Source organism: Cebus imitator, unplaced genomic scaffold, assembly GCF_001604975.1.
Source record: "Cebus imitator isolate Cc_AM_T3 unplaced genomic scaffold, Cebus_imitator-1.0 Scaffold6, whole genome shotgun sequence".
Classification (NCBI taxonomy): domain Eukaryota; kingdom Metazoa; phylum Chordata; class Mammalia; order Primates; family Cebidae; genus Cebus; species Cebus imitator.
The window spans coordinates 1,724,565-1,739,831 of NW_016107321.1; the positions used below are offsets into that span (position 1 = coordinate 1,724,565).

At 39.1% G+C, this 15,267-nt stretch overlaps 1 protein-coding gene across 8 annotated transcripts in view; it reads right to left on the bottom strand.

The window, feature by feature from the left end:
- Nucleotides 1-14,980, bottom strand: part of QKI (QKI, KH domain containing RNA binding) — a 170,586-nt gene extending 155,606 nt beyond the window's left edge. For 4 of the 8 annotated variants that reach the window (XM_017537893.2, XM_037741717.1, XM_017537925.2 and 1 more), the window contains exon 1: nucleotides 14,291-14,980. In XM_017537893.2, the coding sequence (XP_017393382.1) occupies nucleotides 14,291-14,432 (142 nt within the window). In that variant the 5' untranslated portion in view covers nucleotides 14,433-14,980. Of the gene's footprint in view, nucleotides 1-3,377; nucleotides 3,402-14,290 lie in introns of those variants that run through there. The other 4 variants (XM_017537905.2, XM_017537898.2, XM_037741721.1 and 1 more) reach the window with 2 other exon arrangements.
- Between the last annotated feature and the right edge of the window lie 287 nt (nucleotides 14,981-15,267).

Here is a 15,267-nt window from a genome sequence, read left to right on the forward strand (position 1 = left end):
TTATTTACTTTATTTCCGTACTCAGAATGCTCCCACATTCAAGAACACTATTCCCTGTGTCTTGAACAACACTCCCTTACGTGTTCTCTACTTCAATCCCATCTGTCCTTCAAGAGCCAGGTGAAAATACCTCTTCTCCCAAAATATTCCATAGCCTCTTCAGCCTAAAGCATCATCTTCAGCACGAGTCTTTTGTCTTCTTGGTATGTTTATATTTCCTTTGTTACTTTTTTTAAATACTATCTTTCCAGCTACTGAGATAACTTGAAGGAATGAATTTGAAGCTTTAGTGCACCCTTCATAACATCCCACACATATTAATAGCATACAACCAAACAGCCTAGAATAAAATGAAAAGTTTCAAATAAGTATGTCAAATCACTAAAAACCAGTATGTGAAATATGCAACTCTGACATTACTCGAAAATCACATGTTGCATGCTAACAACCACTTTCTCTGCGATGCAGCATAAAATGCTTACTTCAGATTAACTGCATTGCAAAAATAAGAGTTTGGTATTCATGGTGCCAAGTTAGAATATTTTGTAACTTAACTTCTGAAGCCACTTACTGCAGTCGTTACACACACTTCCTGAGAGCAAAATGGCACATCCAACAGGTTAAGTAAATTATAATATACCTCAACAGCATGAAATATGTCATTATAAACATTACATCTGCAAAGAATATGAAATGGCAAGAAAAAATGCTCATGATTTAATTATTTTTTGAAAAAAAATAACTCCAATTTCACTATATCCATAAACACTGGTGGGAGGACTAGAAAGAAATATTAAGAGCCATTATCAGTGAATCATGAGTACTTTTAACTTTTTAATTGATATATTTTAGTTTTTCCTAATAAGATAAAGAATATTTATGATAAATATGAAGTTCTTTATAACAATAGTTTTTTAGGATTACTGAGAGGAAAAAATTCAAGCTTCTCATAAACTCTAAGAAACAATCTTAAAATGTACACACAAAATTGGTCATTCCTATATTTCCCTGAAAAGTAGTAATTCCCATTAAGATTTTAAAAACAATGATATCCTATGCTATCTTTGTGCCCTCACCACTGCCTCTCCAGGACTCAAAGAGGTCACAAACCATGCCACTGCCAAAGATGAATTGAAAATGTGTGGATCGATCTTCAATTCTCTACAATTTAGGAATAAGAGAAAAGAGGGAAAAGTGGGGCTGGGGGTCAGGGAGCAAAATCCAAGTTATTATCAGTTACAACGGTGGCAAAGTCAATCTCTTCCTCCCTGTTTCTCTATATAGAAACGATATATTCTTCTCTCCTGTGCTGAGTTCAATTTCAAGTCAATGAAGGCAAGAGTATTTTAAATTGCCTTGACCAATTTAAAAAAAAGCAGCTCAATATAACGAACTAGGAAAACATAATGTAAATACATTGAAGTACACTTTTGAATCACATCTAAGGAACTTAAATTAGCATTTCTTCAACAATTGCAAAGCACATTTTAAAGCAGCCTATGTAGTATTTACCTACTATAAAAACTAACAAAGTATGTCGTAATGCTATAAACTATAATAAAAAGTGAGATAAGATTATCTTTTTACTGCTGATAATTTTTTATTACTATGATAAAACTATGATCCCCAAAAGAACTTTCTCTTCATATAACATATAGTAAACTATGACACATTTTCTCCTGATTTATTTTAATAAACAGAAATCAACTGCCTGGTTAAAGACTTTATAATTACAAAGAAAATGTACAAACAGGATACCTCTCAATATATGTGACTCAGTCACTCTCCAAAACAAAAATCCTTCAAACTGAGCTGTCAAGGCAGAAACTATTTCAGAAAATAGCTGCAATCAATCTGATGTCCTAAACTAGTTATATTTAATATGGTCACCATACCAACATATAGTCTCTTAAAAAGACAAGTTCTTTAAAGAACTATCACAACTTTTTCACATGCTACTCAAAGTATTTAATTAAATAACTGTTATTTGTCATATTCCTGAGCAGCTCTTCCCTTACAATTTAAAGGAGAACATTTTCCTATTCTGGAAAAAGGGTTGTTTCTCAACACATTTTAATCACTAACTGCTCTCTTTCGTGTACTAATATCCCCATCTGCTGGAACACGCGTTCCTTACTACTAAAAGTTCTTAATGACAAAAAGTTTGCAGTAGAGATTTTGCAACTACTGAAAAATACAATTTTAACCTATGAGGTTTCCTCCACTTATAGGACTTTAAAAGCTTTTAAGATCTGTATATTCTTTTACTGATATTATTCAGAAGAATTCACTAAATCGAAACATTTTGCCTGTCATATTCTTTTTTCCCTACCCTTCATGCTTAAGATACAAAGCACTAGTCTAAACAAAACAACCACCATCTTTTTAGATCATACTGCTGTAACACACACACATACACACACACGCACACACACACACACACGATTTTAAAATATATGTGTATTTTCCATTTCTGCTGAGCATAGGGTAAAAACTAACAGAAGCAGTAAGTATAACAAAAGAACACAGCTAATAAATGACAGCATCAAAAAGTCAAAAACAAGATTAAGTAGAAATTAAAAATTAGTATAAATGAGGACCACCCTCCCAAAAAAAAAATTGTCATCAACCAGAAGAATGGTGGGTCACCGGCCATATCTATTATTTGTAACATGTCTAAAACAAATCTATAAATTTTAAAGATAGTTTTACTGTTATTAGTAATATTATTAATTTTATTATTTTGAAAGCATTTTCCTTAATATTGTAGAATAAAGCAAGTAAGTATGTCACCATCAACAACAACATTAATCTAGTCGTGGCTGGCAAAAAAAAAAATAAAGATATGACTATAAAATTAAAATGTTAAAATTGAATTGAAAACATAAAAACGAATCAATTTTAAAATCAGTATTGTCTATAGACAATGGCTCAGAAGTAATCACATCCTCAGATTAATGAACATGTTTAACACCTAAATTCAAGTCTTTAATATCATCCTATCAGAGAAATGGCCAAGTCTAGCTCCAGAACAGGCAAGGCATAAGGGGGGCTTGGGGCATAACTTTTCTACATGCCCAAGAAAAAGTTGCCCCATACAGCAAGTAGGAGTTCAACAGATAAAGGAGACTATCACTAGCTAAAGTTCTAGTAATTTTAACATCAAAATTATCACTAATGTTCTAATAATTTTAACATCAAAATTAATTATAGTTTACTTAAATACGCTGAATCTATGAAACCCATGGGTCTATAAAGATGATTAGAAAAGAGAAATAATTGGTCTCCATTTGAGGCAGCTAGCAAACCAACGTTTTACTTTGAGAACAAAATAATAGGCAACAGCATCTATCTGGCTTGCCCCATTAGACACTTACTTCAAAACAGCAATATATTTCCTTGTTGGTGTCAGAAAGCTGTACCTTTCAAAGAATGTCAAGTAAATGCAGAAAGAATGGCAGAATTAGAATATCATCTGGTGCAAACTCTAATGAATCTGATTCAGGCAAAAATAAGCAACTGGTTAAAATCATGGTATGAATGTTGATGGGGCAACCTAATATAGTGTCTACCTTCTGGTTCCAAGAGAAAAAAAAAAAATCTACCTTTAAAATACAAGGAGCCATCTATCACCACTCTAATCCAGGTATCAATCTTTGCTTCTCTGATGGTTGAACCAGTTACTGTGCCTCCTGATTTATTATTGTGCCTGTTCTCTAGTGGAAGATGCTCTACTTGAACCTACTCTAGATCTTCCAATGTAATAGACAGACACACAGGGCATAAAGGAACAAGTCCTAAACAAGGAAGTTAAATCAATGTCATTAAAAAAAAAAACAGAGCGATGGTTCTAGGTTTGAAAAGGCCTAACAACCAGATTTAATGAGTGGTACTGAGTAAGATTCTGGTTTGAACAATCCAGCTATAAAGAATATCTGGGGATCCACTAAGAAATCTGAATATGGACTGGTTGTTGCATTATGTGTAGGATTAACCCATCTTGTTTGGTGTAATATCACTATGTAGGAAAGCATTAATTTTTAAAGATACACAAATATGTATTTCTTTAGGGACAAAATGTCAAGATACCTCTTTTACTTAAAATAACTAAACACAAAAATTAATACAATTAAATTTTAAAAGTCCACATCAAACTTGGTAAAACATATTTAATCAACCTCTGAAATTGAGACAAAATTTTCTTCAAGAATTCCTAAGATTCTTCCCATGAGTTTCTTAAACTGTCTTTAGCTCATATAGAAACGAAAGCTCAAGGTTGGGTACGGTGGCTCACATCTGCAATCCCGGCACTTTGGGAGGCCAAGGTGGGAGGATCACGAGGTCAGGAGTTCAAGACCAGCCTGGTCAACATAGTGAAACCCCATCGCTACTAAAAATACCAAAAAAAGAAAAAAAAAAAGGAAGAAAGAAATGAAAGCTCAATTCTCTGAGTTACTAAAAACTGGGCTGACACCTAAACAAATGAGTCCCACATGTTCTCAATCCTTCAGTACGAATATACTAACCTGTAAGTAAGGAAAAGACTGACATGTTCGTTTCTACCTAAAACATTTTTAAAAATCTGTAAGGAGTTTAAAATACAGAAAATTCAATATAAATATTTTATTAATACTATTTTGAGAAAATATAACTATTAAAAAAATTTTCCTAATGGGTTAACCACACACATAATAGCTTGACTCGTCACACTGAATTCAATGTCTACTTTAAACTGGTATATATTCTATACATTCTCATTAGTTTATCCTCAAAGTGTTCACTCTGACACCTCAAAATAACCCAAGCCTTAAAGATTCCTTACAACCTTCGGAATAAAATTCAGACTACATATTCTGGCCTTCAAGGCCCACCACAATCCAGCTCTAACCGCTTCTCACTGTAGTCTTCTCTTAATTCCCACTACTTCGATCTGTGCATGTGCCATTCCAGCTAACTTAATCTGTACATATTTCCTGACTAAGCCTTGCAGTCTCCCATCACCATGGTGCTGGCACTGCTGTACCTCCTATTTACCTCATTAAATCATACCAACTGTTAATACCGACTCAGGTTCCACTTCTCAAACGTATCTAGACAGTTCAGCTCAAAGTGACTTCCTCTAAACTACCAGAGTGTTAAGTGATTCTCGTGCACATTAAAACTAGCTGAACCTAGATGGCTAAATTACCTTTCTCTCTTTTTCTTTACTTATTCTCTAAAAGCTGCTTTGCTTATCTAATTGTTTATCATAAACAATTTTAAAATGTTGACAGAAAGCAGATGATGCTGCTACTTTATAGTATGAGAGACTCTTCCGAATACTCATGAGTTTCAGAGTATTTGGATTTAAGATTGGCAGTGCAGTTGATAATTTCATTTACAGATAAAGAAGCTGAGGTTCAGAGAGGTTAACTCGTCCAAGATTGCCAAACTAATTGGTTAACTGCAGAGTCATGATTAGATCCCAGGTCTATAGTACCGAACACTCACCACTTCACCACAGGGTCTCATCAGCATATGCACAAAAACATAAATTCATTTCATCTTTATGCTGGCTCATGCATGTACATGTGCACTTGCACACATACAGAGTTAAAACTTGAATACTCTCATGACAATGGGGGCATCACTGCAACCCTGGTGGAACCAGCGACAATAGTCAATTAGGTACAGTATCAGGGTAATTTTTTTGACCCTGGTTTGAAAAATCTTTTTTTTAAATAAATGTATTCACCTGCCATGTAACAACCGTATCAAAGGGATACAATTACTGTGATACAGCAAAGAACCGGGGCTTACATTTAATTTGTTTGCATTATTTGAAATGAGCAGTCAATCATCCTCCAGATGCTGGCATCAAGAATACGATGTGGTAGCTACATGGTGCAGCACTGTTTCCATTCAATTTATAACCATCCACCTCCTGGGTGTCACTCTTCAGTTACCTACCTTATATAACTGGGGGGCTGTTTACCCCATGCTGATCTAAAACAGACACAAGAATACATATTCCTGACTTGAATCACTTTGCAATAGTATACTTCTATATTAAATCACCTAATCAAAAGTTTCCTCTTGAGTAGTTAGTGAAAATAATAGCAACGACATTATTAAATACACCCAGATTTATTTTTACTATATTACTCAAAAAACTGAGGCTCTAGCCTTTGCTTACAAAGAACTTTAAGTGAATGAACTGAAATCCTCTAAAAATGCCTTTCTCACTTTTAGCCTCTTAATTATAAAGTTATCATTAAAAATAAATTCTAAGAATCTGACCATCATTTGTTCAAGACCAGCATATCACAGAATTAGCAAAAAACTATTTGCTTTTTCTTCTTTACCTTCACAACTTGAAGCAACAGCAGCAGCTTTTTAAAATACGGAAATATTCCAGGTTTTTCCTTCCAGCTCCCCTTGTGGAGAGGCACACCACAAAACGAACCAGAGGGGAGAAGTGAGTGTCTTGCTCCAGAGCTCTGCTGCCAACTTGCCTTGAGACATAGGCAAGTCACAACTGCTCCAGATCTCAGTCTCTGCACCTACGAATATACCCCCAACTCTCAAGTCCCCTGTAGCTTTAAAACACAGCACTCTGATATAATCTGCAAGATAATTTTGAGAACCAATAAAATTATGACATTGAAGGTTCAAAATTTTAAAACTGCATGATTTTTTTTAATCATGCATTTTCCTAATTCTACTCTTAAAATGTACTAAATGTCTTCTTGCGTTTTTTTTTTCCTTATATATTTCAAACCATAAAATTAGCTTAAAAGCCAAGGGCTCCCCAATGATTGGCTACCAACCAGGAGGTCATGCCCAGTCTTTACAATGGCCTGCCCTGCACTAAAGCAAAAAACAAGGTGCTTACTTAAGGCCTGCTACTTACTTATTCAGGCCCCAGGCCAACCAGATCATTTTGAAAACCTTTCTCAGCTAGAACTTAACCAGCCCCAGTACTCACTCTCAAAGATTTCATAAAGGCCAGCTCACTTTCACTGCATGTCCTCACTTACGGACATTAAGTATCTGCACACACAGTCCCTTTACTTATACTGTGATCATAATGTGGTGCCACTTGATGGATGTAACTCCATTTTGATGTTTTGTTTTTGTTTTTTAAGACAGGGACTCACTGTTGCCTAAGCTGGAGTGCAGTAGCACAACTGTAACACTGCAGCCTTGACCTCCTGGACTCAAGCAATCCTCTCATCTTAGCCTCCCAAGTAGCTGGGACTACCACACCACCACACCCAGCTAATGATGTTCTCACACTTCAATATCTGATTATCTACTAAGCAGAATATGACAAATTCTGCTGATCATAAATAATGTGTTAGAAACCTTACAGTCAATTGATTCATTTCCCTAGCCTCAAAATTTAGTTCTACAAAAATGTAAGACTATATGAAGCAATATTATGTACATAATTTATCTTGTTAAACTTGATAGGATTGCTGGATTTTCAAACTAGAGCTTCCACATCAACAAACTGAAGAAATGATAAAAACATTAAGTACAGCCATTTTCTTGCTAATTGTAAGAATTCTAGATAAATCACTTCTGCAATATATTTTTTAAAAATTCATCACAGATTTTCAAACACTGTTACTGCTAAAACACAGCAACAGACATTTTAGAAATAAATGAGCTAGGCTGGGTAAGGTGGCTAACGCCTGTAATCCCAACTTTGGGAGGCTGAGGCAGGTGGATCACCTGAGGTCAGGAGTATGAGATCAGCCTGGCCAACATGGTGAAATCCCATCTCTACTAAAACTACAAAAATTAGCAGGGTGTGGTTGTGAGCGCCTGTAATCCCAGCTAGAGGGGAGGCTGGGGCAGGAGAATCGCTTGAATGCAGGAGGTGGAGGTTGCAGTGAGCCAAGATCGTGTCATTGCACTCCAGCCTGGGCAACAAGAGCAAAACTCTGGCTCAAAAGAAAAAAAAAAAAGCTAAGTTTCAGTTCACTGAAAGCTTCAATTTATCAGTTTTCTAAGTAATGGCACTGTTTAAAATTAAAGACACCTGTGTTTAAAACAAATAGCTATTTGTGTTAAATGACAATCAGCCATATACTCAGCTTTCTCTTAAACTAAAATCATTAAAATATAGTCCTTATTTATCCTGAACACATCAAAGTGGCACTTAGGGACAAGAAATCTCCAATCTATGGTGTTTTGCATGGAGTACAAGAACTATATTTATGCGGAATTTGAAAAGGGTAACTAACTGGGGGGAAGATTTACCTATGTAAGTCCATAAATGCCAAAATTTTCCAGAGCTGAGATGAGCACTGGGAGTTTTTCTCTGTTTATGAATTGATACCTTTTGGTATAACAACTGGCAAGAAACTACACTGCTTAAGTAAAGCAATCTTCTCTTTCTAAATCTCCTTCCCAACAATGACAGTAAAGTAAAATAAGCACCTTTGATGGCAAGTACTACAAATAACATGACACTTTTTTAAAGTTATTTTTAAGAAAAAATACAAGTGCCTTTTCCTCGAATGGCACAAAACTATCTCCAATCACACAATTGCTTCATTTCTTAAAATTATTAGACAATATTTCTAACGTCACCTCTGGGTTTTCTTTGATTCTTTGAGAAACTAGAAATCAAAAAATGATGTTAAGATGTCAACATGTTTAATTCAACAAACATCTGAAAGTGTACATAGGCCAGGCTCTAAGGCAGGCATCTTCAAGAAAGTAATTTTTATATGGCAGATAATTACATTCCAATGCTAACTATAATGATCACTCCATAGAAAGTAGTACCCTACACAGACTGGGGTTATATTTATAAACAAATTTCTTAACAGTCCCACTAACATAACAAACTATATTCACTATAAAAATTTGCTGTTAGTTGTGCTTTTCTGTTAAATGAAAAGAACACTGTAAAACCCTTACCTGAACATCAAATAATCTAGCTATTTTGGGTCCCAAACTGATAATGCCAATTTTCAAAAGGGATATAAATATTCCCTAAAAGTTATCATTAAGGAGAAACAACACATTACCGCACTTAAAATTCACATCAAGCTGTCTTAATGTGAAATACAGCGGAGGTTGGAGGAAAAAATGAAATCCTGTTGATCATGTACATAAAAAGCTGGTATATATCTGTATGACCTCCTAACATAGGCCCACTCACCACCCCCCATCCCTTGGCCTTAAAATAGAACCTTGGATATGTTCGTCTAACAGCTGACATACCAATAGCAGAAAGTTGCTCAGTGGGCTGCCTTTTAAGTTATCAACAAACAAAACCCAACAATGTCATAGCATTTTCCACCTCCAACAAAGAAGAGCAAGTTTTGCTTACAACTGTAACATCAAATAAATAAATCAAACAAATGTATTAGCGACACTGAATTTCTCAAGTAAATTAAATTGTAGTTCCAGTCAGTTTATAAAAAGTTACCCCAATGATCACACTGGTATAATTAATTTCCTTGATATCAAATCCAAACCGAAAAGCAAAGGACACCAAAAAACAAAAGCAAAGCCCTTACATGTCTAAGTATATTGGTCTCAAAAACAAAAATCTGAATCATGCTTCAGTGAAGGCCAGGTCAAAGCATGAGTGTTTCATTATACTTCACTTCTTTTGCCACAGAAATCTATTTCCCTGAAAAAGGAAAACAAAAACCATTTGTTCTTATGGGAAACTGACCAATTTCAATCAGCTCCAGGACAGTGACAGTGACTAGTGAGGCAATAACAGAAATAAAATATGCATACAGCATTTAAGAAGTCAAATTAACTTGATTTAACTTGACATTCTCAGTCATGTAAGCAAGTGTTCATCCCAAATATACTAGTAAATGTGACTAGCAAAGAGACCTATTTCTATCAACTCAAGTGTGTTACAGTCGGATACAACTTTTACTATAAAACATGTAAACTGGATAAAGTTTACAAAGGAATCACCTTTCACCTACAGGGGAATTTAGTTTTAAAAGTACAGAATGAATGTTTAATAAATACCCCATGGTGATACAAACAAGCTTTTCCATTACTGCCAATATATAGCTGGTGACACCTCCTGGGTGAGAAAAGATCATGGAAAGAAGTGATTATAAATAGTCGCTTCCTTCTTACTACAACTAATTCAAGGGCTTGTGTACAAAAGCAAAATCTTAGCTCCTAAAGAACAGATTATTTCACCTTAAGTAAAATCTGTTTGTTACAGGTGATTACTGACAACAATAATTGCTTCTTCAGACAAAAAGAAAACCTTTTTGTAAGAAATCTCCATAGCAAGAGACCTCTAAATATCAACAACTATATAATTTTTAAGTCAAAGCTTTTGTAAATGAGCTGTTTCTCAGGAAAAAAAATGGTAAGAAAACAGTAAATACATCCAATAATTATGGCAAAAGAAGTGAAAATAAATATTAACATGAAAAAATGTCAACTATTAAAGGAAGTTTTAACAAAATATTTTTATTCATATATTTAAAAGAGAGGGAGCAGGCAGGTTAGAAACTAAACTGAGGTCAGAAAGGATATTTATTATAAAAACAAATGAAAAGACCATCTAAAAATGAAAATGTATTTTTCAAATCAGTAATGAGGCATTCTAATTCTAATCCATCTGCTCTCTTTTTCTGAGCCACACGCTAATTTTTCTGATAAAAAGATTTAGGCTGTCCTTCTTCATTACACATTTTTTATTTCCATATTAGCTAGTGGTTTTAACCCCTCCTCCACCTAAAAAACTGAAAACTCAAAATTTGCTTTTAAGATACTAATTCTCCATTTTCTCCTAATTCAGTATTATTAAGTCTAATAGACTGTACTCTTTACCTCCTCAATTCTAAACTTTATTAAGACCATTTCCATTCAACTACTGTTGTTTCAGTTTCATGAAAAAGATTGGTTTCTTAAAAACTATGTATTAATTGCTCAGGGTTCAGTTGAAAACTTCTCTCTAAAGGTAGAGCAGTTTAAGACCTAGGTTTTATCTGTAATCCTGTAATCATCTCTACCTTCAATAAAAGGTTTCAAACTCAAGTTTATGTCCTTCATATGATGGGCCCAATCTAGAATGTATTAACAACTTTAAAAAACAGCCATGTTGAAGATACTTGAGTGGAAGAGCTGGTACACACACCTCCACGACCCGCAACAACAAAAAACAAAACAAAAACAAAAACAAGCGGTAAAACAAAAGGACTGTCCATAGTCAACATACAGGCTAAAGATTAATTTGGCAAGGAATTAAAATACTCATTCTAAAACATTCAAGTCTTCATCAACTAGGAAAACCAACACAATCCACAAATTTGTAACTTGCCAAATGGAAATTCGTAAGGTGACAAATTGTTTAAAAGCTTATTCTTTGAAAAATATTTTAAAATAAATTTAAAAGTCTCATTTGAAATTTCTAATTATCAGAAAATACAACTACTCTTAAGTATGTTAACTTCATTAAGCCAATCACTAAAGTAAAATTTTTACTAAATGTTATCTAAATTTAAAAGTAAGTTTTCAGCCAAGCATTACAGGCAAGAAACAAAACAAAAAGTAATGCCTAACCAGAAACAGGAGTCATGATTAATTTGTTTAGGACAATGACAAACCACAAAGGGGTAAAGCACAAGTTGCCAAATTTCACAATCAAATCATCCAGAAAAAAAAAATGTGATGGACTTCAGAAACCAATATTTTTCCTAAGTCAAATTAAGTTTATAATAAGGCTAACAATTACAGGAAACAGCTTATTCCACACTAAGGAATAGCCCTTTTTCCTGCATGTTTGTACTGGTCTGATAAAAAAACAGTCAAACTTCCTTGTCATTATATTGCCCATTTTAAACATACCATCTGCCATACAGAAACAATCTTTACACGGGGAGTTGACAAGGCTAAAACTAGAATAATATGAGAGATGGAATAAGCCACATTACAAAGGGAAGGGGAAACAAACATAAAGAGATTTCCTCTCGGTCTCCTACATTTTAAACTCAAACGATTACTATTGCCAACCAGAAAGAAATACACCTTGGTTAGAAATAGTGACATAATTCAAATTTCTGGTTTTGAAAAAATTAAAAATCATTAAAGCAAAAGGTTAGAAACTTGGTAACAAAAAACCATCTCTAAATTATGAAGAGATTTTAGATCAACATAAAGCACAAGTGAGAAGCCCTTTCAAACTAAAGAAACTCAGAAGTATGCAGCTTTTTAAATAGTATACTAAGGTGAAGTACTTTCAAACTTTTTTTTTTTTAATCTCCTATAGTCTCTGAATTCAACATTTCAAGAGTGCAATTTAATTTTAATTAACCCTAAACATTGTCAAGGTCTATTTTCATTTTATCGTCGATAAAGGATTCCTTCTAAACAACTGCACTCAAGAAAAAAACTTTTACCAGAAATTGTTATTAGCACTATTAAAACTTTAACTTAACCAAAATATGCGAAGGAGAAAATGTTATTTTTAAAACGTCATAAACTTGTGCCAATAATTTTAAGAAAAGTGTCTTCAATGTTCGAAAACATATAGGAACAGGTGATGACAAATCAAATAATCCAAAACTTAAGTCTCAACTAAATTTAATATACGTCAGATTATTGTGTATGTTACACATTTCGTTCCAACCATTTTCATGGTTAAAAAATAACTGGCGCCCCTTAGCGCTCACATTCGGAAATACGCAATTTCAGAGTTCCAGCATTTTTTTTTTTTTTTTGACATTCCAGAAAGTTTTCTGCCTCCACAATCTTTCAAATGCCAACACAAATAGGAAAGGCAGAACCCCTTAAAGGGACAGCTGAAGTTTTCTCTGGAGCAACCTGAAATTAACAGGTCTGTTGTTCCAACAGTGGAAAATGCCCATTTCAATGTGGGTGAGTGCTGTATGTTTAACATACGTAACCAAAACGACCAGAAAGCCGTAACACCTAACCATTTCCTACTTTTGTTTCTACGACTTTCAGGACAACAAAACTCCTGGGATTCTTCTTTAACCATCTTTTTATCATGTAAACATTTCCGGCGTTTTGTTCTTTAGTGACATTCCAACTCCCCAAGCTTCAAATTCCTTTTCCCGGACTCTATTTTTAAAATCTCGAAATTATTGCGAAAAACCTAAACTACACTATTCATCTCTTCAACCTACAGTTTTTGGTTTCCATTATACACTCCTCCGGTGGTGCCTCTAAGCAGAAAAAGAAAAAAATCCTACCTAGTCAATTTTCGAAACAGATTTTTTGTGTATGTAGTCATTTTTTTTTTCCCTAGGCGTCTGCAGAAACCCACAGCTACTAGAAATTAATACTCCAGGTACTGCTATGAGAACTTCTTAAGGAAATTCCAGAGTTGGTCAACATTAATCTTCTTGTCATTCTTCGCTCCCCACAGCGCTCCATAAAGCTTTTTGGAAACTTTACCTCAATTTTATTTCTCCCTTTCCAAACGTCTTGATTCCCTGTCATGCAAACTGAGGCGGCTGCGTCCCCGACAGCAAACCCTCCGCCCAAGTTCTTCCTAACTCAGGCTGCGCTCCGATCTGTCATCGCGGTATTTCGCACTCCACCACCCCCCCCACCCCCGAAAAGTGAAGTTCAACTCCCTAACAGTTCTCGCTTCCCCAAACAAAAGGAAAAAAAAGCGCTTTTCGCCGTCACTTCGTCCTCCCTGTCGGCTACGCCAGCATTACTTTCGGTCTCCTACCGAATTTTCTTAAACTAACGAGCCCCACGCTGACTTCCACTTAGTATTTACCAGCTGCACCAATTCCCCAAGCACGAAACCCCGCTTTGGTCCTCACCCGGAGGAAGAGCTCCCGAACGCGGGGCAGCGGGGTCCACACAGGGCAGGCTCGGGAGACCGAGCGGAGGAGCGGGGCCCGCGCCGGGGACACGCGCGTCCTCCAGGCCGGCGGCGCGGCGTGGGCCTGCTCTCGAGAGCGCTCGGCGAGGACCACCGAGCGCGCGCGGCCCCCGCCGGCCTCTCGGAAATGTGACCGCCAAACCTAGAGGGGCCGTCGCGTTCGCCCCGCAGCCCTCCGCACCGCACAAACTTGGGCGCCAGCAGCACTGGGTCCCGGCTGGGCGGGGAGCGTCCGGCCCCGGCGGGTCCACCCCGGCCCGCCCGCCCGCCCGCCGCCGCCGCCGCCAGCCGGGCCCCGCGCCTTCTTTGTGCGCCCTCCTGGCCTCCCCGTCCCCCCGGCGCGCGGTCCCGCCCGGCCGTGACCTTCCCGCCCTCCACACCATCCCGAGTGGGGCAAGGGGCTGCCCCGGCGGGGGTCGGGCCGGGGCCCGAGGCGCTCACCTTCGTCCAGCAGCCGCTCGAGGTGGTTGAAGATCCCGCAGAAGTTGGGCAGGCTGCTCATGAGCTTCTTGTCGTTCATCAGCTGCATCAGGTAATCTGGGGTGGGCTTCGGCTTCTCCTTCGTTTCCATTTCCCCGACCATATTCCAGGCTCCGCAGCTCACTCCGCCCGCCGCCGCCGCCGCCGCCGCCGGAGAGGAGGGAGGGGCGGGGGCGAGCCCCGGCCGCCGGCCGCTCGGGACCCGGCGTCCCGCTCCGCGCCGGCTCCCGCTCCGGCTCCCGCGCCGAGCCCCGGGGCGGCCGGCACCGCGCGCTCGCCCGCCCCCCGCAGGCACTTTCCGCCCGGGCCCGACGCGCTCCCGGCCGCCGCCGCTCTCGGCCGCCCGGCTCGGCGCGTCCCTCACGAGGCCGGCGGGAGGCGGGTCTCGGCTGGCCGAGTGCGGGCGCGGGGCGCGGGCCGCTGGCGCCGGACGAGGAGGAGCCGGGGCCGCCGCTAGCTCGGCTGGTCGCGCCCGCTGAGCACCGCCGCCGCCTGTGCCGCGGGCTCGGGGGTCTCTCCGGGTTGGTCCCCGCCGCGGCGCCTCTGCCGCTGCCGCTGCCGCCGCGCTCTGACTGCGCTCCTCCTCTTCCTCCTCCTCCTTCTCCTCCTCCTCCTCCTCACTCACTTGGCGGCGGAGTTCGCCTCAGTTCAGGCGGCGCTGCCAGCGGCGGCGGCGGCAGCGGCGGCAGGGGGGGAGGGGCGGCGGCGGGGGGAGGGCCGGGGGCGGGCGGCGGGCGGGGCCGCGCAGAGCGGCCGTTAGCGGGGCCGGGCTGGCGCGCTCCCGCAGCCCGCTGCCCGCCGCCCCCCACCCTGGCCGCCACTGGCGCCTGGCTACCTCCTCCCTGCCTCCCCGGCGGGGCGGGCGGCGGGAGCGTGACGGGCGGCGGCGCTGGGCGGGCCCGGGTCTGGGAGTAGAGGATGGGGTCGCCGCCGTGCCG